The sequence below is a fragment of the Nothoprocta perdicaria genome, unplaced genomic scaffold (genome assembly GCF_003342845.1).
Source record: "Nothoprocta perdicaria isolate Ctin4 unplaced genomic scaffold, notPer1 scaffold_301, whole genome shotgun sequence".
NCBI lineage: Eukaryota > Metazoa > Chordata > Aves > Tinamiformes > Tinamidae > Nothoprocta > Nothoprocta perdicaria.
The window spans coordinates 667,622-694,527 of NW_020455535.1; the positions used below are offsets into that span (position 1 = coordinate 667,622).

Here is a 26,906-nt window from a genome sequence, read left to right on the forward strand (position 1 = left end):
CCTAAATCTTTTAATTTCATTCCCATACTGTGTCCATTTAAATTAAGTATTCTAAAGGAGCTGAAATCCGTTATCTAGACAGATAATTTTTCAGTACTTATAATGTGCAGCTATTTCAGAAATGCCTTTCTGATTTATGTTGCAGCTGAGGTATTGTGCATGTCGAGTAAACTCCTGATAACAATTTGAAGACTTAGCTTGGCAAAGGGCTATTGATAAGCAAGGCAAGAGACCTTTGCAACATGAGCAGCCCCATTGCAGTCTTCCCTTAGGCGCATAAATGCAATGATGTAAATTGTGCCCCTACAGCACCTAGCAGGGCACCCAGCACAAGGACTTTTGGTCCTTATCGTGCCCTTCCTGCAGCCCTTCCTTCCAGCATCGGGAGAGCAGGGCCAGGCCTTGGGCCCCCTCCTTTCCATTGCCTTGCACAGGCTTGGTGTTGGGCTTCCTGAATAACCAGGACGGGCTGCTCTTGGGAAAGGTGTCCAGGATGTTTATGTAAACCAGAAATAAGGAAATAAGTGTACTGAAAGAGATGAGTAGCCTAACCTCCATCTAGTACATCTAGCAGTATTGAGATTAGAAAAAGAAAAAAAGAAAAATCTTTTTTTTTTTTCTTTGGTGAAATACAATTTAATAAAGCAATGTTGAGTTTAACCCTTTTAACGCTGTTTCATCTGATATCCCTCATGTTTATCTTTTGGGAGGTTGCTTTTTAAATGTAGATAATGTTCCGATTTATTTATTTATTTTTCCAAATTTAAGTTGGAAGAACTTTAGTTTCTGCGCATCTCTTCTGCACCCTATAGGTTAACCTATTAAAGCATTTTTCTCTGTAATCCTGCTACTTTTTAACAGAAAGCGAACAATCCAGAAGTACTATTGGTAGCAACATTTGCCAAGAATAACTGCGCTGAAGTGCTGCTCTCAGAAAGTTGCAATTATTATGCACATCTCAAGGAGATGCCCCTGCTTTCCTGAAAAGATATATTCAGTGATCAAGAATTTGCTGCTAAATTTTAAATACAGGGACATTCTGCACTGCGATGCACAAGAGCCTTTAAGAAAATAATATTTAGGAAAATAGTGTCTGTTCTCAGTGCGATACCAGATAGGACCAAGTCAAGACAAATGTTTTGCGTTACATGGGAAAACTGTTCTTGTAATTCCAGGTAAGCTGGGAAAGTAATTTGTGTGGTTGCATCTCACATTTCTAGCATCCTCTCTAGATGTCCACCTCGGGAGCCCATACATAGCTTTGTATGGGACCAGACAGATACTTCTGTGCAAGAACATTAAGCAGTGATTATTACCTGATCAATTATTTGTTAATAATTATTGATAAAGAAAATTATTGATTACTACAGATCTGCACCATTCCTCACGTAATGAGGTTCTGTGTGTAAATATCATAGTGCTGGTTTGGGATTTTTCAAGTCGGAAAAGGACTACAACTTAAGAGACAAAAAGATGTTTTTAGGTGTTCATATGCTTCTATTTATCCCTTTGTATTAAAGATGAAAATTAAATGCATCTTTGTTAACTACAGAGCCAATCACTGCTAGTGTTTTTATTAACACTAAAGCTGCAGAAAAGACTTGGGATCGTTGGCCCTCATGTCTTTAAAGCAGCTGACGGGCTGCATGGCAAGTGAGGTTTGTTGGTCATATTTGACTCCAAATATCCAATAAGATGGGATTTCGGGGCGAAGGTGACAGTATCATCAAGATTCAAATAGTGCAAATGGTTTTCTCACAGCGTAGCCCTCTGCTCTATTCAAAAGTTCCATTTTCATGGAGAAATCAGTTGAGAAACAGAAACATCCTAGGACTGTGCTGGCACACAGAAATAACACAAATATACAGAAAATATGATACTTTTTCTAATGCTGCTTACATATGTATATTTTATTTAATTAAAGACCTAATTTTGTCATGTGTTTCTTGAGCTATTTTCTTATCTCATGAGAATCTGCACATGATTTTTGTTTGTTTGTTTTGTACTTCTAAACTTTACAAATAAATATTTGTAATGCAAACTAGCATACTGCTAGTGTTTCTCTCAGAAGATTCCTTTTTTTTTAAGAAACTGGCTTTTTAAAAAGAACAAATCTTAATTGTAAATTGTTCCTAAATATCTCTCTAAATAGTTGAAATCATGTAGAATGAGCAAGATCAAAGATTTTTTGATACAGAGCGGTACGGCACATCCAAGGTAAGCTTTCCTTAATCACAGAAGTTGTTCAATGCAGCTGAGAATTCTTCAGGCAAATTAACTTCACTAAGATTTTTTCACCTTGTGTATTAGAAGATTATGTTGTAACTTAGGTATTATTTTAATAACAGCTTTCCATGTAAAGCTTTTTAGCTGTTTCTGTTCTGATTTGTGTAGGGGGTGAGAATTAGTGTCAGATTATCAGGTGAAAAGATTTTTTAGTACTTTTCTGTCAAAACTACTTTTGCCAGTACTTTTCTTTCAACTGCTCCCATTGAACTGATGTTTGTTCCACTATATTCATGAAAATCACACACTATTTATGAACATGGAACCGAAACTGAGCAAGTGGAGCCCAATATAGTTATTTCAGGCCATATAAAGAGATGCGTGCAAAGAAAAGCAATGCCGTGTCACTCCTGCAGAGCTAGAAAAAGAATTATTTAGTATAATTGCAGTGATACCAGCTTAGGAAGCTCAATTTATGCTTTGCTTTATTGATCTTGTATTAGGAAAGATGGGCTAGACTGAACTGTGGTGTCCAGTTCAGCTGTGGCAAGGGAGCTCAGAGCGGTCCCACCATTCACAACAAACCACAGTGTAAATCATTAAAATCATTAAACTCTCCTGAAAGCAGCAGCTCTGGAGAAGAACTGAAAGGGCTGTGTAAAGTGCCTCTTCTGGCCACCTTTTTGAGGAGAAATTGATCCATTGTAAGAGCAAAACCATAAGGATTTTGTTCCTGAAGTGCAGGAGTTTCACTGCTTTTGTGTCTAGAGTTGTCAATCATATATTTTTGGTGGGCAACATGTTGTTATCTGATCAGTTCTGCGCCTTTATAATAGGCAAGTTTTTATTGACTTGCATTGAAATAATAAGTTCTCAGTCCCAGATAAGACTGCAAAGCAATCATTTACATTAAAAAAGTGATAGATCTCATCATGACATTGTGTAGTTTGCTTGCCCATCGTCTTTTGGGGCTTAGAAGGCTTTACGTGAAAGCAGACTATTAGAAAGATCATTTTCAAGATGAACTTTGATTTAGCAAAAGCCAGAAGTTTTTGCTTTAAAATAATTGTTAGTTCTTTGCATCACATGCAGGAGCTTGATCTTTCAGTTTGTTTCCCTGGATAGTTGGTTGCGTTTGGTACTTTTATCATTTAAAAGAAAGAGACATGGATTATTTCAAAGCATTTATTAAATTTGAATTTAATATGAAGCATTTTGTAAAACATATCCAATTTGTTCGTAAACTTATGCAGATTCCTGCCACATGGGAAAAAATTGTCAAAATCAGGTTCTGCGCTATGAATACGAACATAAAAGAGTTTTAGGTGCAGTAACGTGTCAGTGTAATAGGGCGCCGTTAGAAGCCAATCAATTGCAAAGCAAATTTCCAGAGCTTTACCATAAAATAAATGATTTAATTACTAGACTTATCTTGACCCAGCCTGAAGCATATGTTTTTCTCAGAATGCCTAAGAAATGTTCATAAAATCAAATTGCAAATTGATACGTGATGAAAGTAACGTTGTATTTATGCTAACTGCATCTACAGAAACACTTTTTTGGTTAGAAATTCGGAGATTAATCATTATTTACTAGGTGTAAATTTTGTTAGTGCTACTCCTGGCACAAGTCTTCAGCCCCAATATGCTTTTATGATTAAAGGAAGGTGTTTTATATATATATTGATATATATTGATATATATATATTTACTTTATATATATTACTGTGTCACAATTTTCCACTGGTAAACCCAGAAAAAGCTCATAGATTCACACTGGTGGATCTCAGTGACGTATCTATTCTCAAATTCCTTCCAATAGGCCAAGTTTAAAAAAATAGAAGTCAGTATAACTGGCAAGGAGATTCAAGGACTATTTTTCAACACAGTTTTGAAAGCTGACAGTTTTACTTCATATTGTACACAAAGATATTTACCGGCTTGTGCTCCTACTAAATTAAATGATCACAGATACAAAGTGCCACAGATACAAAGTAAATCATAAAGAAAGTGTCATGACTTCCCATCCTATAAATCTATTTTTGCAAATATTTGTATACCACTTATTGAAGAGGCTACTGTTGCTCTTGAAGACAGATTTAAAGCCGGGCTCAAAACCTTCACAATTTGCATTTTCTTGTAGGTATTTCTGTGCTTGCAGGGACATTTATCACAAGGGATGCGATAGGATTTTCTGTGATAAGTGCACTAATACACCACCGTATGATCGTGCCTGAATGTAAAATTATTGTCATACACCAAAATACTTTATTTTTTCTCTACAGAATCACTATAGCTCTTTGTAAGAGGCCAGCTGAGTGTCTGTTCACTGGTAGCAGCCAAAGTGCACTTCTGTCCATCAATTTGGTTCGATGGGCTAGCAGAGACTGGAATGACTTAGGCTTTTAAAGAGCTTTCCTGTTTTCCTGGTACAAACAGATCCCTTTAGATACAGAGTTTGGGAATAATTGTTTGCAAGGACACCTGAGAAGGGCTGGCCCTTGATATCTCCTTATTGATAATGATTCTCTTCGTTATAAATCTGATTCTTCTCAGTGTTTTACATCTACGTGTAAGGCTGCCAGTAGCAAAAGGCTATTGCAGGATATTGAAGTATGATGAATTAATGATTTAACACTCTAAAACCACACCAAAGCTTATGAAGGGAATTTCAGAGTAATTTAATTCAAAAGAAAAAAATAATGTTTTTAAAAAATGCTTATATCTAACTGTATCACATCTAAAGTTCCCTGAAGTCATCATACAAATAAAAAAGCAGATGAGAAAACCTAGATGATTAAATACGAAAAATATCAAAAGAATAACTGCTTTGTGGAAGATCTGAATATTAAAATTTTATCCCCTGAAGCACAAATTATTGAATGACCTTGTAGAGTTAACTTTATTAACTTAGAGTTGAGGTTACCAGATTTGATATGACACTACTGCGTACTTATTTATCAAATAATTAAATATCAGACATTGAAAAATCTGCTTTCCCTCTGGTTCTCCTCCTGCCCTGATCTGGGGCAAGAGGAAACTTGTAAAATTTGTCAGTAGAAAACAGGGAAATGGGGACAGCTGTCTCTGTTGTAACTTAATTATGGCAAAAATACAGTTTGTTTTCTGATGGAGTACAGTACCCAAATGTTTTTGCTTTATATGTCCTTGATAATATGCTACATTATCAACATATACTGTATTGATACAGCATATCATCAATACTGTGCCCCTTGCAATCACCCTATTCCTATAAGGTGTTTTTTCTTTAGAGCATCCCAGCCAGGCTTTAGTATTAAATATTTATCCATTTCTCTTCGGTAGTTACAATATAGAGGGAAAAAAAAACCCCAGTAATTTCCAACCTGCACGGTCTACATAAGGAAGTTCATTTAAAATGTAACCTGTAAGTTCTTTATTTATTGTTGTTTATTGCACTTATTTATTAAGTCTTCTGCACAATTTTAAGAGCTGATTCTTATTCTTCCTTTTTAGTACCTTGTGTACTGTGGAAAGGGCTGCAGTTAATGTGGAAAAGCTTTTCTGATCCGAGATCGGAAGTGAAGAGCAGCATGGCTTGGAAATAACTTCCTCTCCTTGCCTATTTACTGAATCATCTTTTCTCATTTCTAATATCGTGAGGAAGATTCACCTTTAAATTTACACAGGCATATGCTGAAACACTTTGCAGCTTGCTGCAGAAACTTCACTGAGATCACGTAAAAACTTCACAACCTTATGTATTTAAATGATAATATTAGTATGTAAACTGCCATAGGAGAGTTGACACTTTTAAAGGCACGGATTAGCCCACGCGTCACAGCACGGTGCTCGTCTGAGTCTTAGAAACTAAGAAAAATATATGTATATACACATAAATATGTATTTTTGTGATTAAAACTATTTTTATTCTCGATCACGCAAGGTGGCTATAGCCGGCAGGGCTCCAGGCAGCAGCTGCCGGGTGACGCGGGGGCGGCACAACCCGCGGGAGGGCCCGTTTCGCCGCCCAGACGCGGCGGCCGAGCCCGGGGCTCCGTCCGCGGGCGCCGAGGGGGCTCCGGGCCCGGCCGGGCCGGGGCTGCCGGTACCGCCCTCGCGGCCGCCATTTCGCCCGGGCCGGGGCTGAGGCGATGGGGGAGGAGGGAACAGCGCCAAGCGCGCGCGCGCGTCCGTTTGAAATCAAACCGCCGCCGCGCTCCCCATTGGCCCCGCCGCGCAGTGACGTCACCGCCCTCCCACCAATGGCAACCCGCCGCGCGCCTTTTCGAATCCACTCTCGGCGTTGCGGCCGCGCTGCTTTTATCCTTCCGCCGCGCGAGCGTGACCGGAGGTAAAAGAGTCCGTCCGCCGAGGGCCGCCCCCTTCCGGCGGCCGACCTCCCCGCGCGCCGCCACCCGCGGCCGCCATCGGCAGGTGAGGGCGGGCGGGCAGCGGGCGCGGTTTGGAGGCCGTCGGTGCCGCTGCCCGTCGCGGCGCAGCGCAGGGATACGCGCGGTGAGGCGGCGCCGGCGGCAGGTGCGAGGGCTGAGGCGCGCGGGAAGCGACAGTGGGCGCCGCGCCCTGACGGGAGCCGCCGCCGCCGCCGCCGCGCTCCGGGGCGGCCGCCAGGGCCCCGCCGCAGGTAGGAGGCGTCCGGGCCGGCCCGGCGGGCAGCGGGGGCCGCGGGGGGGGCGCCGCGCGGGGCTGCCGCCGCGCGGGGCTGCCGCGACCTGCCGGCCGCCGCCGGGAACGGAGGCCGCTGCCTCGCGCTTGGCGGGGGGCGTTTTAAAAGTTAGAGACAAGTTTCCAAAGCTAAGCGCGGCATAAATTTAAAGTATACGGTGTCCCCGTGCTTAGCGATAGGGAAAAGAAGCTATTCTAGTTTCATGTATCTCTTAATGCCGTTGTTTAGCGCGGAGTACCAAGTGCCCTTTAACATGTGGTGACTCTTAGCCCTAAGAAGTTAGAACTCTTCCCAGCCAGTCTCTTTCGAATTAACACTCGGTGGTGGTACGTGGTGGTGCTCCTGCTGCTTTCGGCTGCTTTTAAGCTGTTATTAAGGGCACCGGCTCCCTCTGCCTGCCTGACACTTGGGCACGAGGCCAGCAACGCTTTGGTGCGTTCAGGATTTATTCATTTTATACTGATTGGCTCCGCTTTTCACACCACATAGTGCTTCTGCTTTCACCTTTGCGAAGATACCCTGACAGGTTTGTTTCCTTTACTCCTCCACCAGCTTCCTAGAAAAGATCTGCTTGCTTTACGTGTAAAAATACTCAATATAAACTCAGTTTGCACAGACCCACAGTGGCTGCCCTCGCTGTGGTGCATAAACGTTGGCATCCCTGAGCTCTCGGTGCCTTCAACTCGCTGTGTTCGATCACAGCGAGACCTCGGGGCACATTTCAGGTCCCCACCGCACCAAGCTGCATCCTCCACCTTGCAGGAGTCATCTGGTGAAGCAAACTATTTGCGGGAGTAAATACGACTTGTATGACTCTATTCCTGTATATTATTTGGAAGAGTAATTGAGATGTCCTTTTCTAGGTAAGATTCCTCGCGTAGGTTAAAGCGAAGATGCCACTCTTCGGGAAAATCATTGTGATTAAGCGGAACGGGACTGATGGGATCCATTTCCCACTCACTGCAAGCTCCTGTTTATTTGGAAGGTGAGAAGCAGCTGAGTACTTGTGTGCGCTGGGATAATGTTAGTACATGCTAAAAGACTTTGTATCAAAACAATCGCAAAAACAGAGACTAAAAGTAAATTACAGTTGACAAACAATCGATAATATTGGTAGTTTCTAAGTGAAGTATTCAAGGCAGAATTAGAGATGCTGGAGAGCTTACCAGTACAGAGACAAGTACATGCCTTGCACCAGCCTCATCACGCAGGCGAGCTCTTCCTGTTCTCTCTTTGGCTCTCCAGGACCTCGGTCTTTACAGTTGATAACATCTTAAAAATTGAACCAACCCCTTCTCATCCAAGCTTGAAACTCACTTTGTTTTGAACAATTGAATGGCAGTGAAGGAAACTAGTTAAGCTTAGTTCTATTTTTTTTAAGGGGTATAACTATTTTAAGTCAAACATGATGATATTAGTATACTTGAAGATATGTGAAGTCTTGACTAAGTGACCTTAGTATAAATAGTGCTTCAAATAAAGTGTTTTTGTTTCTCTCAAACCAGATTTTTTTCAGTACTTTTCTCATTGATACAGCACTTAGATAAGTAGGTAATGATTCAGTTGTGAATCAGATTGCTTGCTGAAGTCTTCAGTGACACTTCAGTGTCAGCAGTGTTGTTGTTGGGCTTCTGCAGAGCTGTTCAGGCAGCTGATATATAATTTTACAAACATTAATTTTTGTCGACTACATCAGAAAGAGCTGTCTGATACTTGTATGACGAGTCCATTTGGTACTAGTCCATTTGGTACAAGTTTGAGAGAATACAAATATTTATTGGTGATACTGATGAGTGAGGGCAAGCATGTTGCAACTACTGCGTTATGGACAGAGCTGCAGATCTGCAGAGCGGGCTTCACTTCTAGAGTGGAAGTAAAAAAAAATATGCTGTAGTTATGTTCTACGCTATCAAATTTGACAGTGTTGTGCAGCTATACAAATTACTTGCTTAAAAGTTGGAAAATTATCTAATTACATAGCAAACAGATATTTCTATTTTATGTATGCATTAAAGCTGGAATTGTATTTTCACCCATAGGAAAACCGAATGTGATATTCGCATTCAGTTGCCCCAGGTCTCTAAAGAACACTGCAAAATTGAAGTAAATGAAAACAAAGAGGTAAGATGTGCACATTTTAGCAGCACTTAAATCGCACCGTTGCATCTCTTCCAGCTACTCAACTGTTTGTTTCATTTTCAGGCAGTACTGACTAACTTAAGCGCAGTAAATCCAACGCAACTGAATGGTGGTTGTTTTCAGCAGCCTGTACCTCTGAAGCACGGGGATGTGTTAACTATTATCGATCGTTCTTTCAGGTAACTACAGCTGCTACTGCCTTCCTCCCAAAGAGGGTTCTGCAGGCAAAGTGCCTGGAGAGCTCTGGGGACCCAGGCTCTTAATGCTGGGTGAAGGCACAGGCAGTGGCTGCAGATAAATGGGAGAAATTAAAACGTTCTTTTGCCATCTTCATAAGCAGAAGTTTATTTCATATTTCTTTATCTAGTTTTATCCTTCTTCAGATGGCAGGATTGCTTAAAGATTTTTTTTAATCACTTTTATATTACACTAAGCTGAAGTAATAAAGATAGAATTGTCTAGAGAGTTTATTTTTGTTTCAAGGGCACTTGTTTTCAGGGGAAATGTTGGAAGTATTTTGAGATAGTTAAAACCTTTAAAAGAAAAATATATAGATGTTTGGAAGATGACAAGTTTTACTCTGTCATTTAACATAACAAACACAAGTCAATAATCAACTGTTTGATTAAGAATGGTTATTTTACTTTTTGAATATTTCTTTCAGGTTTGAATATCCACCCCAGTCAACTCCAAGAAAGAGACGTTCTCGATCTCCAAAAAATGAAACACTGCAGGTAATTTCATTGCCATAAGCCTAATTATTGCAAGTATATGGGTAATAGTACTGAAATGGTAATTATTTCCCCTATTTTGTCTTTTTCATATTGTTAGGAGCGATTTTTTGAACCATAGACTAGCTCTCTGGTTTTAAAATTCAAATAAACTTTTTCTCTCTAACTTTTTCTTTGTTTTTAGTTTATTAATTTTAATCTTGTCAGTTTCTAGTAGTAAATACATAATAATCTATGATGCTAGTAATACAGGTAAGCTATTAGGAAATAATCCTTAGCCTATTCCAAGGATGGGCTGCAGGAAGCATAGAGTATTGGCATTGGAAATCCTACTTTAAAGGGGGAAATTTGTATTGGAGACTGGGCAGATTTAAAAACAAACAAAAAGTTCTGTGTGCTATTACACTAGTGTTTTGTTAGAATTTATAAATATCAAACCAACTCAATCTCTGGATAAATTAAAAGCCTTCTTCTTAAAGGGGGTATTTTTAGTTAGCAAATACTGTGATTATTGGTATTTAGGTATATTACAGTGTTTCTGTTTTAAATGAAAAGTTTTCCCTGGGGTCTTTTAAAGTGAAATCTTCCTTTTCACTTATAAGAAAGTATTTGTATATATGCATGTACAAATACTTGCTTTTAGATCTCATAATTTCATTCATAAGATTTATGCTGTTATTATATAGAGGATCGAATATATTCGAGTCTATATTCTTAAACTTTGAAATACCCTCCTGCCATTTCATCTGGCTGTTTTAAAATCTATTTTGTATGCACAGTTTCTGCATATAAGATCAGTGTTTTCTGCTATATGGTAGAAACCTAAACTGCCTAGAAAATACCTGTTGCTCTGCTGTAATATTGTACAAATTTACAGGTTCTTCATGTTCAGCAGGTGGCAGAAGTGGAATTGTTACACAAACAAGCTTCAGGATCTAAAAGTCTTCCTGATTCTGGTCAGTACCTATTTTTTGTCTTTTTCCTTCTTTCCCTTCATTATCTTTTATCCTTAGCATCAAGAGGAAGAAGGTTGCATGGAGCAGAAGGAATGTATTTTAAGACCTTTCGGTCTGAGTATAATTCACCTTTGTCATAACATACGTAGGTGTTATGACACCTAGGGAAGATAAGGATTGCCAGGATAAGCAAGTCGTTGAAACCAATGCATGGGTGGTAAGAATAAGACTGGAATTGGCAAAATATGTGTGTATATATATGGTTTTGAATGAGCTGTGCAGATAAAGTATATGAAGCTTTCAACCAAAGAAGACGTTCAGTGTTTTGGCTTTGCAAATGCAGTACAAATGTCCATTGAAGCTGATAGGTAAAACTCAATTTGTATTTTGCATTCCAACAGAAATAAGTGTAACTGATGGTAAATTCATCCCTGTGATTAAAATTTAACTTGCATTTCTGCTTCACCTAGATCAGGTCCAGTTTACTGTTGAGCCAATCTTATATTCTCAGCTGTGCTGTTAAAAGGAAACATTCAAAAAAAAGAATATATATATTTATATATAGGAAAGACTAACTTTGCTGATTGAAGAGATAGTTTACAATAACTACTTTGTATATGCTCTGTTTTTAAAAAAAAAAAAAAAAAGTTGTTTCCTCAGAGCTACTACATGTAATTATAAATCAGCCTGATTAAATGTCAGTGCATCACTTCTTCATCCTTTCCTTCTTCAGAAAGCTTCTTTTGTGGGAATATGTAATATTTCAACAAATCTTACAGAGATTTAAAATATTCCAAAAAAAAAGTATTATTCTAGAGGCAAGTGTATACTATTCATTTTGCAACAGATCTTTGGGGGTGGTGGGTGAGTGTGTTTTGGGTTTTTTTTTTTTTAATATTGGAGCAAAGTGTATGGCCTGGGTAGGTGGTTGTGGGTGCATCTGGACTCATGGGATATGGTTAAGAAGTCTCCCTAGAACCTTCTTACCATGCAACAGTCTCTGCGGTCAATATTTAAAGAAAAAAAAACAAAAAAATGTAGTTCACTTGTGTGCAGGTTAGGCACAAGCTTTTCTATAGAAAGGTTTAATTTCCTGCTGTCTCTGATCTCTTTTCTCACCCCTCCTTTCTTCCCATTTCTCTTCCTGAAAGGAAGATAATTGTTTCTTCCTTGTACATCTCTAAGTTTGATCTTAACACAGACTATTTCCCAGCACAACTAATGAAAGGCAACACACCCCACTGTTTATTTCAGCAGTCATTCATGCTGGCACCAAGTAGTGCTGAGGAAGAGACCTTGCAGATGTGGAGATGTTCATGAGCTCCTGGCCTCCTGTGCCCTGGAGGGCTCATCAGATGAACCCTGTTAGCTCCCCACCAGCTTATGGAAAATGGAAAGCACGTTGCTTCAAGCTTTCTTGAGGGCAGTCTGCAAGTGACCATGGAATAGCAGTGTGCACACAGTCCTTTACTGCGTCCTGTCTCTCTACCTTGTTAACTACCTTTACCCTAAAGAATGCAAATGCAAAATGAAGAACTGGATATAGTGGTTTGTTTCGCTTCATGCATATGTATGTATCTTGGGACGCCCCATCTAGGTGGATTTTAAAGATGAACAGTATGTAATAGCAAGTGCTCTATCAGAATATGGGCCAAATTGAAGATCCGAACTTTTTATGATAAACGTTTCAGTACTAATGTGCTTAGGACAAAGTTGTTACCGCAGGCAGAAGGATTTTTCTTATGCTGCCACCTTGGGAGATAAAAGGAAGGTCTTTTCACCTGTAATTAAGGAACTTAGCCTTGCATTTTTAAGTAAATATATGTCTGTATTCTATTTTTTCTTTTGTTTTGCTTATTTTGTAGATAATACCAAGAGTGAAAAGCAAAATGCTGATGAAAATAAACAAAGTACGGAAGAAAATAAAGTTTCATCTGTCAAGCTAACAACCAAGTCTTTGTACAGAATAAATCGATCTAATAAAAGGGAAAATGAAATGTCTCCTTTCAGTAAACTCTATGAAACACTGAAGCATGAGATAAAAGTGAAAAAAACTCTGCAGGAAGGAAATGCATCTCAACAAGCCAGGAAAGATGGCAAGAGTGTGTTGCTAGAATCCAGCACTCAGATGTCATCAGATTATGCTCGCAGTCTTGGAAGCCTGACTAAAGAAACAGAAAAAGAAACAACTGAAGAGTATAAAGTTAAACAAGAAGTGGTTTGTTCAGAATTTAATCTGATTGCAGCTACGGGAAGTGCAGCCAAGAGGAGTTTTACCAGGAGTCCTCGAAAATCTGCTTCAAATGAGATGTCAAGAAACATTTGCAGGAAAATTCTCTTGCAGGATTACAAAGAGCAAAATACATTGGGCAAACCTGAAGATACTGAAGTTGCAACCAAAGCAAATGAAGATAACAATGGAAATGCAGCATGTTCACCTAAGCCATGCTCCATAGAATGCTTGGGCTATGCAGATAGAATATCCTCTTCTGCAAGAAAAACAGAGCAACTAGCACAAACAAGTGCTCTAACAAAGGCAGCGAGCAAAAACAGCGCTTCTGAAGTAGATACATGTGTCTTGTCTACGCCAAGGTCCAAGAGAAGGAGTTCTCGATCTCGTCCTATGTCATCCACCAAGGAAATTAGTGGAATGGGTTCTGTAAATGTTGGTGCTCCAACAAATCAGCATGATGTATTGTTGGAACCTAAGGTTTTTTCAGAAATTTCAGCTGAACCTCAGGAGGAAGATGTACTGTGCAGAAGTGAGAGCCTTGAAGAACTGCCCTTGGCTGAAAATGCATGTTTAAAACAAAGACGTGGTAGTAAACAACATACACCAGGAAAATGCATAAAAGAGGAAGCACTGAAAGAAAATTGTGATCAGGCAGATGTTGTTAACTCAGAAGAGAGAGATTCTGAAACTCCTGCCTCGCTACCTAATTCAAAGAGTCCCAGGAGAAACATCAGGCGAAGTAAAGCATTGTCAAATGATGGTGTCTGTTCAGAGATGCAGCGTTCAGAAGAATTAACACCAGAAGTTGTATCTCCTGCTAGTCAGAAAAACAGCCCTGGGAGGAAAAGGGGTAGGCCAAGGACCTCTGCGCTGCTATCTCAAAAGGCAGTGGAGACAGAAGCAGTTCAGGATCACCAAGATAAGACTACAGATGGAAAAGATGCTGGAACTGAAGAGGAGCTGGTCACAAAGGCCGATCAACAGAAACTAGATTTGGAAGGTGCTGGTGATACGAGACCTCGTAGCTTGTCAGCAAAGAGGAGGTCTGGATGTTCTACTGTGCTTAAAGAAGATGAAGTTGTCGCAGAAACAAGTATTTCTAGCCTGTTGGCCAACGAAGAGGAATCAGGTAAGTAGTATTAATCTCACTTGAGGTTCTCTTATGCCTTTTCAACAAAACTTTATATTTGCATAAAATTTGGAACAAATTACACAAAAGGTTTGTGTAATTATAGTTAACCATGAAAATACACAATTTTAATCCATAAAAGTTTATGGAATTGAATCTGTTTTTGTTTAAAATGAATTATCATTTGATAGGTTTCCAACTTTAAACCACACAAGTAGTCCACTGCTGTTGGTGCTGGTTAAAATGGGGACTTTTCCGAGGTCTCGGTCATGCTTTCAATTCCTGGTATTTCTAGGTAATACGAGAGGAATATCTCAGAAGAGGAAAAGTGGTGATTTGTTACATCAGCCCTTAGGAAAAAGAAAGAGAGTGTCTTTTGGTGGTCATCTGAGCCCCGAGCTCTTTGATAAAAGTTTACCTCCCAATTCGCCCCTTAAAAGAGGGGCAATTCCCGCAAGGCTGAGCGTGCCCTTTGGGGGCTCTCCACGTGCCGTTCTGAAGAAGGCTCAGGGATCGAAGCCCCTTGCAGTCCAGGTAAGCCTCAAGCTCAGGCTAAGAGTTGCCAGAGAAATAACATGAGCAAAATCTGTAAATTCTAGAGCTTGGAAAAATGAATTCAAAATAAATTCTATATTTTTTTAGATGTACCTTAGGAGAAGCAGACATTCTAATGCATATTGAAGTTGTAGGTGGCTCAGCTTACTCTTTGTATCTAAATGTCTGGGAGGTGGGTTTTTATTCATATCACATGCTTTTCCTCATGAAAGTGTCTAAATGAGTGTGTTTGTGTATAATAGCGGTATCTACAGGCTCCAAGTTAGCATAAATAACCCAAACCAGTCACAGTCTAGAGTGGGAGTTTGTTGACAGACTGTTATCACGTGCATTGGTTAAAAATGTGAAATACTTGCTATTGATTTAAAATGCATGCCTTGCACTTGATGAGATTCAGCAGTTTTGAATTAAGTTAAATAATTCAGTTACCCAACTAAACTGAATTTGCAAGTTTCTCTGGAGACTATTTTGAAATTTAAAACCTTTTGGGGTTTTCGTTCTAGAGAATAAAATTTTAATTTTCTTTTGATGACCTTTTATATAGTACTGCCTTTTCTTTTAAAGGTTTAGATGAGCATTTGTAGTTTTGTGCAATAACATTTTTGTATTGATAATATATATTTTTTTCTTTTCTTACTAGGAACTTCCTGAACACTTGTCAAAAGAAAAAACTTCACCAAATCAGAGGTCACCAGCTGCCTCATGCCCTGTTTCTGGAAAATCAACACCTAAAAAATCAACACCTAAATTAAATTTAAGCTCTCCAGAACCTTACACTACTGGCCGTTTCTCTGTTTCTCACATCCCAACGCCATCGCCAGTTGCAGAGGAGCAGGATGCTGGTGCAAAAGATGTGAATCCCCAAGAGAGAAATAATGCTCGGGTAAAAACACCCAATTCTTCTCGCATTAACCAAGATGATGAAACTTTAATAGCTGCAACTAACAAATTAACAAGGAGTGCACAGCTTGCTTTGAAGAACACTCCCATGAAGAGGAGAAGTGGGGCTGTAGCAGTTATTAATGCAAAAAGAAGAAGTGGTGCCTCCAGTGCCAATTTGCTAGGTTTGTTAAAGATTTAATTTTTTTAATATGGGTTTTAATGCTCTGAGAAACAATAGCAGAACTGAAGTAGGCCTTAAAGTTATTGAACAAAGACCACCAAATATGAATGTTTTATCTCATGTCAGTTTTTGGCTTTCTTGAAAGCATCCGGCACTGCAAAATTTTATGGACTCTCATGTTATTAAATATACCATAAAGAGGTATATTTAGAACAAAAAGGAATCCTAATACTCAGAAGCTGAGTGAAGTGCTAGAATTAAGGTTCTCTTTGCAAGGCTATTTACAGTAATGAATGTCTTCACGAGAAAGCATTTTGATAGTTTTATGATCAATTCTTTATTTTTTTCACTCAACATAACTTTTCAGTTGCTTTATTCCATTCATCATTATAGAGTACTTCAAATATTAATGTCATACCTTTGCTCGCCACTTCTCTGTACTGTGAAAGTGGTTTTTAATGTCTGTGCCTTAGTTTCCTCTCTAAAATGGAAATAGCCCTACAGTTGCTAAATATATTGACTTTTTTATGTCTAGGTTGTATACAAAACTCTTGGCATGTACAGATAGCTTGACAATTTTCTGCATAAACTCAGCACCCTAAGGATGAAAACACTTAAAAGTTTGGTTTTGAAGACTTGCCACAATTTGCATAGTGACTCTGGCAAGAGAATAAAAAATAGCAACTCTTCAGTAATATCATTCACTTTTCTTTCTTTTAAACACAAAAATAATTCTTCACTTTGTGACCTCAGCCTCTTTACCGCCCATTTTCTCAGTAAAGAAGGCAGATGTCCTACCAACTTACAGCTTCATCTGTTACATAGCTGTAATTAATTCCCTGATTACTATGCAGTGAGCAGAATAATGCTGTGATAAAGGTAACCTTGCTTCAGGACTTGACAGAGAAGGAGATTATGTGGAGAAGGTGATAGAAGAATTTTGGAAAGTCTGTGAAGATCTAAATGCTGTAAGCAATATATGTAATTTCCTGAATGTGAAGTTCATTGGAAAGCTCATGAAAGGAGAGCTAGATAAAACTCACTTGAAAGCTGGCTCTCTAATGTGAAATCCACCAAGGAAAATTTTTAGGTATAATAATGAGTGAGACTTTCAGTCTCATGACAGATTTCTTTGAGAGAAAATATTTCCTTAACAAAAAGATAAAGGATAAAGCTGAGTCAGTTCTCTCTTCCATGATCTGTAAAGTGTTTAGTGCTAAGCAAGGGTCGTTTTGGTTGTAGAACAGTTATCCTGGAGTCTGAACACTGGCTAAACCTCGACCGACATTAGGCCTTCCACTTGAAGGTGTTTTCAAGCAGCACTTTAATATGGATGTTTGCTGGTAACATATTGATCAGTGCCCTAACTCACACTGCAGAAATCATTTGGAAGCATAAAGAGATAAATGTGAACTTTGATTTGAACAATGGAAAATTAAAGTTATTTCTGTTCTGCTTTCTAGTTGCAAAGTCCTGGGCAGAGGTGGTAAAGTTAGGTGTTGCAAGACCACAAGCAAAAGCCATCAAAAAGTCTGTCCTAAAAGGAAGATCAACAAAGAAGATAACTCAGTTACCAAAGGTATTTTAGTTTTTAAATTAACAGCAAACCTGCATTTTCAACGTTTAGGACATCTTAATATCATAATAATTGATGGTTTGGTCCCAGCGTGCAAGAAACCTGAGACCTATTTACACTTTGTGTGAGTCCAGTATGTAAAGGACTAGATTTGTTAGTGGGAGGCTGCTGTTTTGTGGCTATAGTCTGTTAAATAGATAACCACTAGTGTAACTGAAAGTGAATTTCTAGTAATCTCTTAGTCATCTTAACAGGCTGTCTCTAGGTAAAGGTGGTGTTTGCCCCTTCTCTGCAGTCCAAACTCGGCTGCAATTCGAAAGGGGAATGTTCCTTTTTTTTAAACTCGTCAATATTTTTGTTTTCTCTCTTGGCAGACTCCGGAAAGAAAAGTAAAAGGTCATTTTAGTACAGGTCATGCAGAGTCTCCTGCCACCATAGTTGTGGGCAGGGCTTATACCACAACAGTCAGAATGGCTGGACAGGTCCCTAAAGTGGTAAAAAATCCTATCGTGAAACAAAGCATGGATATGAATGAAAGCTTCACAGGTAAATTAAGTCCTTTTAAAGTGTATTATTTGCAATACCAGCTATGTAATTCTCTTGTCAAAACGTGTTTACTTCTCTGACTATAATTTGTAGGGATGGCTGAGATGTTTCAGACTCCAGAAAATAAAAGCAGGAAAGGAAGATCTTTGTCCCCTGTTCAGAAGATTGATTTTACACCAACATGTTCAGCAGTGGATGTTTCTGAACTGCACACTCCTGAAGAATCTGGTATGGTCCTTATGTGGAAAAGGAGTAAATGTTTAGGTGTATTTAGGGGTAGCAATGCAATGAGAAGCTTGCTGCTTGAGTCTCAGTGAGTAGTCAGTCGAGGTAGACCTGATATCTAGTGATGATGCATCTGGCAGTGCATGAAATGAATTGCTTTGTTACGTATTAAGAGAAATTTTGGTAGTTCTAGTTCATTTTTGAATAGGTGTTATTTCCTTATTCACTTGATTCTGTATGTACTTGGGGGCAAACCTGGGGCATGTACTGCTACTTTCGTCAAGTTTAAAGCATGGCAAATACTGTGCTCAAGAATGATAGTTCTTTAATCAGTTCTATGTGGATACATCAAAATCCAGTGATAAAATTTCATGAGGGGGAAGAAGATGCTGTGCAATCTTCCAGAAAAGTCTACTAAAAGGGAGGAAAAAAAAAAATCATTTGGAAACTTTGTATTAACTTTTGTCTTGCATCTGACCCTGAAGAACTCAGACCTCTTAAATTTAATTTCTCTCTTCCTCAGAATCTAGCAGCAGTGACTGAATAATGAAGCACAGGCGGGATGGGAGAGGAGAGTCAAAAATAAATCCTCTAGGTTTTTAAAAAGTGAATTGCTTTTTGGTTTGCTTCATCTCTTACATGCAACAAACCTTGTTAACATCAGAAGGGAGTCCAGTATAATGCGCACCTAGACAATCAATATTAGTAAATTTTTCTTTATTTTTTTCATTTTCCTGAAGATGATGTCAGATATTGGCTGTTACAGCCTTTTATTAATCTTTGCTAAAGCTAGAGCAAGTAGTGTCCAGTGCTCTCCCTTCATCCACAAATCCAGTTATTATAGGAAGAGATCCGCTTTCTCAGGTGTCATTTTTCTTCTGTGTCCAGAAAAGTGTTTCAAAAGCACCTCCCACCCTTCTCTTAAGGGCTGAGGTGCCCAGGGAAGGGTGTCAAGAGTATTTTCAGTGGTGGCCAGTGGCAGGGCAAGAGCCAGTGACAACAAACTGAAACTGGAAAATTCTGCCTGAATTTGGGGGAAACCTTTTTGATTGGGAGAGTGGCAGAGCCCTGGAACAGGTTGTCTAGAAGAGCTGTGAGGTCTCTTTCCTTGGAGATACTCCAAAGCCTCTTGGACATGATCCTGCAAAATGTGCTCTAGGTGACCCTGCTTGTGCAGGAGAATCTAGTCCAACCATCATTCTGTGAGTCTGTGAAATGCTGAAGCATTTTTATTTTTAGTTGTATAAAGCCCCGTTAATTTGAAACTGTTCTTAGTTACACAACAATTAGAATGTTTGGTTTTTGTGCTTAATTTTTTTCCAAATTACATAAACTTTTTTTTTTTTAAACAGGAGAAATGATAGTGTCACCCTTAAATAGTTCAGATGCTTCCGAACAGAAACCAGATATCTGTCATTTTCTGAGAGATGAAAGCTCTCTAAAGTCTATGGTTGATGCAGTCTCCACAAATACTCCTGAAAAACAGGAAGCCATGCAGGAAGAAAATGCTGGCATGGATAGTTTGCTGACAAATCCAAAAAAATGTACATCTCAGGTGAAATTAGGATTGAAAGGCAGGACTCCAAAGCAGAAGCTGGAGCCAGTGGAGGTCCTTTCAGGAGTCAAGCAGCTCATGAGAACCCCAAAGCAGAAGCCAGAGCCAGTTGACGTCTTGTCAGGTGTCAAGCGGATCATGAAAACTCCAAAACAAAAACCGGAGCCAGTAGAGGTGCTCTCGGGTGTCAAGCAGCTCATGAGGACCCCAAAGCAGAAGCCAGAGCCAGTTGAAGTCCTTTCAGGTGTCAAGCAGCTCATGAGGACCCCAAAGCAGAAGCCAGAGCCAGCTGAGGTCCTTTCAGGTGTCAAGCAGCTCATGAGGACCCCAAAGCAGAAACCAGAGCCAGCTGAGGTCCTTTCAGGTGTCAAGCAGCTCATGAGGACCCCAAAGCAGAAACCAGAGCCAGCTGAGGTCCTTTCAGGTGTCAAGCAGCTCATGAGGACCCCAAAGCAGAAGCCGGAGCCAGTTGAGGTGCTCTCGGGTGTCAAGCAGCTCATGAGGACCCCAAAACAGAAACCAGAGCCAGCTGAGGTCCTTTCAGGTGTCAAGCAGCTCATGAGGACCCCAAAGCAGAAATCAGAGGCTACAACAGATGAAATTGGCTTTAAAAGATTGCTCAAAACTCCAGTAGAAACAGAAACAGATATGTCAAGTACTACAATAAACAAGAAAACTCCAAAAACAAAATATCAACCAGTAGAAGATATGATTGGGATCAGTCGTATTTTTAAGACACCAAAGGAAAAGGCTGAACCAGTAGAAGATGTGTTTGGAATTAGTAGATTAGTGAGGACTCCAAAAGAGAAATGTGAACCAGTTGAAGATTTTGTGGGTCTGAAGAAGCTCATGGCAGAACCCAGGCAAAAATGTTCAGATATTGAAGTGGAATTTACTGGAGTTAAGGAGATGTTTGACATACCAGAGGAAATAAAGGTAAAATTCTTTAGCTCTTGGAAGGAACTGACTTGAACCTGTGGTGGAAACTAGCTCTTAAGTTGCATATAATGACATCTTGTATGTAATAGCATGAAATTTCTTTAAAAAATGTTGCTATTCCAGGCTCTGGAGGAAAACTGCCTTTTAGGAAAGCATGTGGTGTTGCTTTGAAGACTTTAAAAAACTGGCAGTCTCTTCCTTGATGGCTTTTTAGAGGGAAATGTCCTGCTGAAAGACATAGCTTATTGCAAATTCGAACATGAGTGCTTCTTTTTCAGGCTATTTGTTTCCATTATGTTTAAAGCATCCTTTACATTGCTTACAAACTATTGTTGGCTTCTAAATTTGCTGTCCTTTTCAAAAGTGCTTGGATTTGTGTTTTGTACAACCAGCCTCTGCACAGCTTCCCTATGGGCTCTGAAGCTTTTTTCTGCTTTGAACATCCAAGACTGTTCAGCATTTGCTAAATATTGCATTGTTTTTGTGGTCAGTTGACTACTCACTGTGCCCTTAATTTTGTTCTTTTGCCTCCCAGTCAGTTGCCTGTTGGAGATGGCTATATATGCATATATCTGTCTAGGATATAGGAATGAACCCTATCTAAACAGTAGCTGGGATGCCTCTGCATGGCCAACCTGACCTTAGTAGTCACAGCTTCATCGCTCTTGTCTTTTGTGAATTCTATCAGCGTTGATTTTCTTATGTTCTAAGATCTATAAATAAATGTTGAGTATCTCTGTAGAACTACAATAAAACACTCTAAAATGCTCAAATTACTTACCAATAATATTCCAAATTACTTTTGAGATCTCATTTGGGCCCTTTTAAGCCAATTTACTGAACGCTTTTTTGGCTTTATACAATACTGTCTTTCACAAGGAATGTGTGATGGATGAATGTATGCTAACATTAAATACATTATGTTGCAGTTATCAAACTAAGTTAATTGCAGTTTTTCAGAAAAGTGTTTGACATGAAGTTTTTCAATTATTCCACTGCTAATTTTGTGTGAATTTATTGATTATTGTTTATTCCTCAGACCTGTTCAGTAAAAATGGATCTTGAGCAAGAGGATGCTATACCTCCCTGTGCAAATTCGACTCAGGAATGTGGTAAGTACAAATGCTTTGATTTTTAATTAAAGGAGTAATAAACTGTACTATGAAGCTTAAATATGTGCTTTAAAATTTCAAGAATATGGCTTGAAGCTGTGAATACTACCTCCCAAATAAACCAGGCATCCTTGTACAGTAATCTCTAGTTTCTTTCAGCAGTCAAAAAAATTTACTAGGAAAGCTAACTTTTTTTGAACTCATTGTTCGCTGTTTTCTTTTTTGTTTTCCTCTAATAGTGTCCTGCTCAAAATTCACAGATACTTTGGTCAAGCATAGAAATGTCTAATTTTTTTTTTTGTTCTTTTCCATGTAAACACTTGGAATGGGGTGAAAAACTTTTAGCAGACAAAGGAAAAATTTCAGAAGGTGAAAAGTCACAACAGACAGTATCAGCCAGCAAAGAGCAGTGTACCAAGAGACAAACAAGGGGCAGACCAAGAAAGACGGTGTGTCCTGTTTCAGTAAATCAGCATGAAAAGAATTTAGAGGAAGATGCAAATGTAAAAGAAATGAAAGCTCTGGAAAAAAAGAGCATCCAAGAGGAGATGGAGGTGGCTAATGCTTCAGTAGCTAAAAGTCTGGGAAGAGGAAGGAGAACAAATCGTTGTGTGCGAGAAGAAACTGTTTCAGAACACATGAATCACAAAAATGCTGAAGCTGGGGAATTATGTGGAGCTGCTCAAAGACCACGACGAGGTAAAAGGAATGAACCAAAGCAGTTAAAACATCAAAGTGAAAGTGTCGAGTGTCGTGACAAAGATTCTTCGTTGCTACAGGAAGAATCTGCAAATGTAAAACAGACTCTGCAGAAGTATGGTGTCACTGATATATTAATAACTGAAGCTGGTCAAGGCATAAAGACAGAAAGTATGTCTAGTCATGTTCAGAATGCAAACTGCCAACCTCTACAAACAGAATTTGAAATAACAGAACACAAATCTAAAGAAGGTAGTATAGAAAACAGTGAAACTCTGCTTCTGCCACCAAGGAATGCATCTAAAGGAGAGAAAGAACTAGAAACCACAGAACCAGTAATTTCACCTAGAAGAGGAAGAAGAAGAAAAAATGACCAAGGCAATCGATCGCCTTCAGAGGAACCTCGTGGGACAGCAAGGAAGCTTCGTAAGGAACCTTCAGCAAAGATAGCACCAGGAGACGAACAGGCTTTGGACAAAAATATCAGTGAGACTGCCCTAGAAAAACCTGAAGTCAGAAGTAAACAAGAAATAAAGGTGGTAGGAAGAAGAGGAAAATCTATAAGAACTACTAGAAAGCAAACTGAAATAAAAACAGAAAATTGCAGGATGGCACCTGAAGATATACGAAACATTCAAGAAGCCAAGGAAGCCTTTGTGGAAACTGTTTTTGAAACACAATCGGACATGAAAAATGAGAGAAAGGTATCTCGGGGAAAAGCAGCTGAAAATGTTCAGGAAAATGCAACAGAGGTGTCTCAAAGACTGAAGTCAGAGTCGCCTTCTGGAGAGACAAACAAAGCACCTGCTGCTGATCTGCGTTTGGAAACGAGCAGAACTAGAAACAGGAGAGGCAAAAAGGACTCTCTGGAGATAAAGGCTGATGAACCCGTCAAAGATGCAAGCAGTAGAAAAGCAGCTGTGCCCAAACTCAAGTCCGAAGCAGAGCTGGAGGAAACTTCTGTCCAGGGTGGTTTAAGCTCTCCCCGTGACAAGGATGTGAATGAGGCAGCTGCAGCAGCTCAGGTACCTGTTACAGACAGTGACAGCATGGACCATAACTGCCAAAAGCAGGCAGAAGACGAGCAGGAAGGACTTGAAGCTCAGCCAGTTGAAATTGTGCAAGAGGGTCAAACACAAATAAATAGAACTGCACTTAGAAGAGGCAGAGGGAGAAGAGTTAATTTTGAACTTGAAGAAGCTAATTCCAAAGCACTTGGAAAGAGCTTACCTGGAGATGGAAAAGGAATAGCAGATAAAGGTGGTCAGCCTAGTACTTCAGAAAATGCTTCCTCACAAGTAAGGAGGAGCAGAAGGCGGCAAGTTGCTTCCATTCCACCTACAGCTTGTTCTACCTCTGCTGAAAAACTAACAGTAATTGAAGATCATAGTAAAGATGAGACTCTTGTAAAAGATCAAGATCCAGCTTTGGAAGCTACTCTCTCCTCGGCAGAAGAGAATCCACTGAGATGGGGCAGAAGAGGAGAGGTTGCTGTAGCATCACAAACCACTGGTTCTCTTTCTGTCAGTAAAAGACGTGGGTTGCCAGAAGGTGATGATAAAAAGATGCCTGTGAAAGAAGATCAAAATACGGCTTTGGGAAATAAAACTTCCCAGGCAAAATCAAATGCATCAGCAAGGGACAAAAGAAAAAAGATTGATCCAGCAGCAGAGGCAAAAAGTTCATCATCTCTCCAGAGAAAACATGGCTTGTCAGAAACTGATGATAAAGAGAAGAGTTCTAATGAAGAACAAAATCTGCCTTTGGAAACAGTGTCCCCTGCAAGAGAAAAACCATTAGGAAGGGGCAGGAGGAAAGAAACTGCTTTGATGTCACACCCAACTAATTGCATTTCTCTTCGAGGAAGACGTGGTGTGCCCGCAGATAATGGGGGAGAAAAGGCTCTTAAAGAAAATCAAGAGGTGCCTTTAGAAGCTGTCGTTGCTTCATCTGTGAAAGAAACTCAGCTGAGGAGAGGCCGAAGGAAAGAAGTTGCCCTCTTGTCGGAAGCAACAAGTTCTACTTCTATTCAGAGAAAACGAGGGGTATCAGAAGAAAACAAAGCTGAAAAAGTGATTTTGGAAAACACTGCTTCCCAAGAAAAAATGAATCTGGTGAAAGCGAACTCGAGGCAAAAAGCCAAGATCGCTTCGTTAGAGGTTCAGTTCACTTCCCCACAAGGTAAAGTTGGTTTGCAGGACAGTGGGAAGAATGAAACTCGTGAAGAGCAGCAGAGCTGCTCTGTGGAAATAGTGCCACCTGCCCACCTGTCAAGAGCGAGTAGAAAGAGAACAGTTTCCTTCAAACCTGAAGAAGCTGCTTCCACTTTTCTCAGGGAAAAACGTTTGCCCAAAGACGTAGATCAAAAAGATACTTTTAAGGAAGACAAAAATTCATCACTGGATAATAATTCATCCCAGGAAAAAGCAAGGCCTCTGAGGAATAAAAGCAAAAAGACAGAGTTTGAATCAGAGGAACCTGCCTCTGCTCCTCTCCATGATAATGGCAACTTGCCAGAAAATGGGAGCACGTCAAAAATGCCAAATAAGTGTTTGAAATCCACTGATCCCCCCAAAAGCAATCCCCCTAGAAGAGGAAGGGAGGTTAACCTTGTCCCACAGGTAACAACTCGCAGAAGAAAATGTCAGTTGCCAGAAGATGACTCAGCATCCAAAAAATTAAAATCAGGTAAGGCTCAAATTTGCTTTGCATTTCCTAAGAATAACTAAGTTGTGTATATGAATAATGTGAGCAAATGTGAATAAACCCTGTAATTTATGTTACTGTGGGCTGCCATATTCTGATGAAGATACAGAATGGTACTTTAATGTAGCGTGAAGACTGAAGTAAGTAGAAGTTATTACTCTAAGTGTCCTATGTAGAAAGTTTAGATTTTTGTGGGTTGACAGCTGCATTTAGTCTCTGTTGGGTTACTCAAATGTTCTCATGCTTTTCTATACCTCATTCTCATTCCATAACCTGTAATTTAAAGTATATGTGGCAACTGAATACAGGAGAATGATTATGGTTTAATGTGATTATCATGGGTTTGTGTTTATTCACAAGCTTTTTCACTCTTGCTTTTTCCTAAATGCCACCCAAGCTGCTACTCCTGTACCCTGGTGTCTGGGAGACTTTCCTTGCACAGGTTCCATGGATTTCCTGTCCTTCCCCCTCTCTGTTTTACTTTCCCCAAGTCAATATAATTCTTGCTGTCAACGTTCAAAATATTCTCTGAAATTTTCAGCTGTATATGATGCAACTTTAAAAGCTAACATGAAATAATTAGAAATACGTTAGTGCATACATGCAATTGGACATAACAACTGACTCTTAGGAATTTCTTGACTAAAACGGCAATTTTGAATTGAATGCTGCTTCTGTTTCATTTCTTTGCCTCTTTCACCTCTCTTTTGCGTGTACCTTAACACCTATAACATGTGTGGCTATTTTGGCTTGCTTCTATCTAAAGTTTTGGGCTTTTGCTTCCTTTCTTCAGACGTTTGCTAGTTTCTGCCTTCTGACCCTGCCATATGTACTTGGCAGAAGTACCTATGCGTTCATCCCTAGTGCTGTCCCCCTTCTTCACTACCTGCCTGGCTCGCTTCTCTTCCAGGGAGGTCATTTCTTCTGCCGGTGTTTTTTAATAGTAGTTTCCATGTTTGATACTGGTGCTTCTCTCCTGGAGTAACCTCAATTTCCTGTGCTGTTTAGCATGGGTGGCCATTCTTTCCAATGAAAATCTGACTTGCTAACTCTATTTGGACCATAAAACCAAACAAAATACTCATTTTCTGCAGTGTTTTACGTCAGTGCTGGGTATGTTTTAGTTTAACATATCAGTAAAAGGGATTTTAGCTGAAATAGTAGCTAATTGGTTTTGGTGCTCTCATTAATGTTAACCTACTTTCAGAAATAGCAGCAAGTCCTCAGGGATCTATCTTAAAGGATATTGGATATGCAGAAATGTGGGGTTTGTAACTGGTTTGTCGAGTTCATAGATGTAATCTTTGGAATATAGTCAGTGGGGACATTTCTTTTAAAAACAATGTAACTGAAAATTGGATGTTATATAGAATGTGTGATTTATGATACAAACTTAGTGTTAATGCTTTTGTCTACAAACAGAGAATGATGAAAATGGGTCTCTACAAAAAGGAAGAAGAAACAAAACTAAAGAAGAACTTGACAAATGGGATGGAACAACCCAGCAGACAGCGGGAGGAACAGACAGGAAAACAAGATCAAGAACAAGTACAAGAACAAGACATTAGTATTTACAGCTGCGGAACCAGTTTTTAAATCAATTCAGTAATTGAAACTGCAGGTTTTAAATATGAATTGATTTGCACTTGGATTTTTAAACTCAGATTTGTAAAGCAATCAGTGAGTTTTGATACTATAAAAATGTATTTTTACAGATATAGCCTTGATATCTGTTTAGATCTGCCTGTATGTATAGTGCTCCCTGAGTAATGGGGTGCTTGTGCAAAACTGCAAATGCAAAAATAAATCTTTTTGTAACTGTATTTATCCTTTCTATTTTATCCTTTCTGT

The 26,906-nt window shown here is 39.4% G+C and overlaps 1 protein-coding gene across 1 annotated transcript; it reads left to right on the top strand.

The window, feature by feature from the left end:
* The first annotated feature begins 7,761 nt into the window (after nt 1-7,761).
* On the top strand, nt 7,762-26,686 carry MKI67 (marker of proliferation Ki-67). The gene is made up of 15 exons (XM_026042445.1): nt 7,762-7,876; nt 8,931-9,012; nt 9,094-9,209; nt 9,695-9,764; nt 10,639-10,717; nt 12,583-14,079; nt 14,375-14,613; nt 15,275-15,698; nt 17,161-17,276; nt 17,648-17,819; nt 17,913-18,047; nt 19,397-20,535; nt 21,578-21,650; nt 21,996-25,037; nt 26,478-26,686. Exons 1-15 carry the CDS (start codon nt 7,785-7,787, stop codon nt 26,621-26,623), a joined length of 7,422 nt encoding a protein of 2,473 aa, XP_025898230.1. The 5' UTR covers nt 7,762-7,784; the 3' UTR covers nt 26,624-26,686.
* The last annotated feature ends 220 nt before the right edge of the window (nt 26,687-26,906 follow it).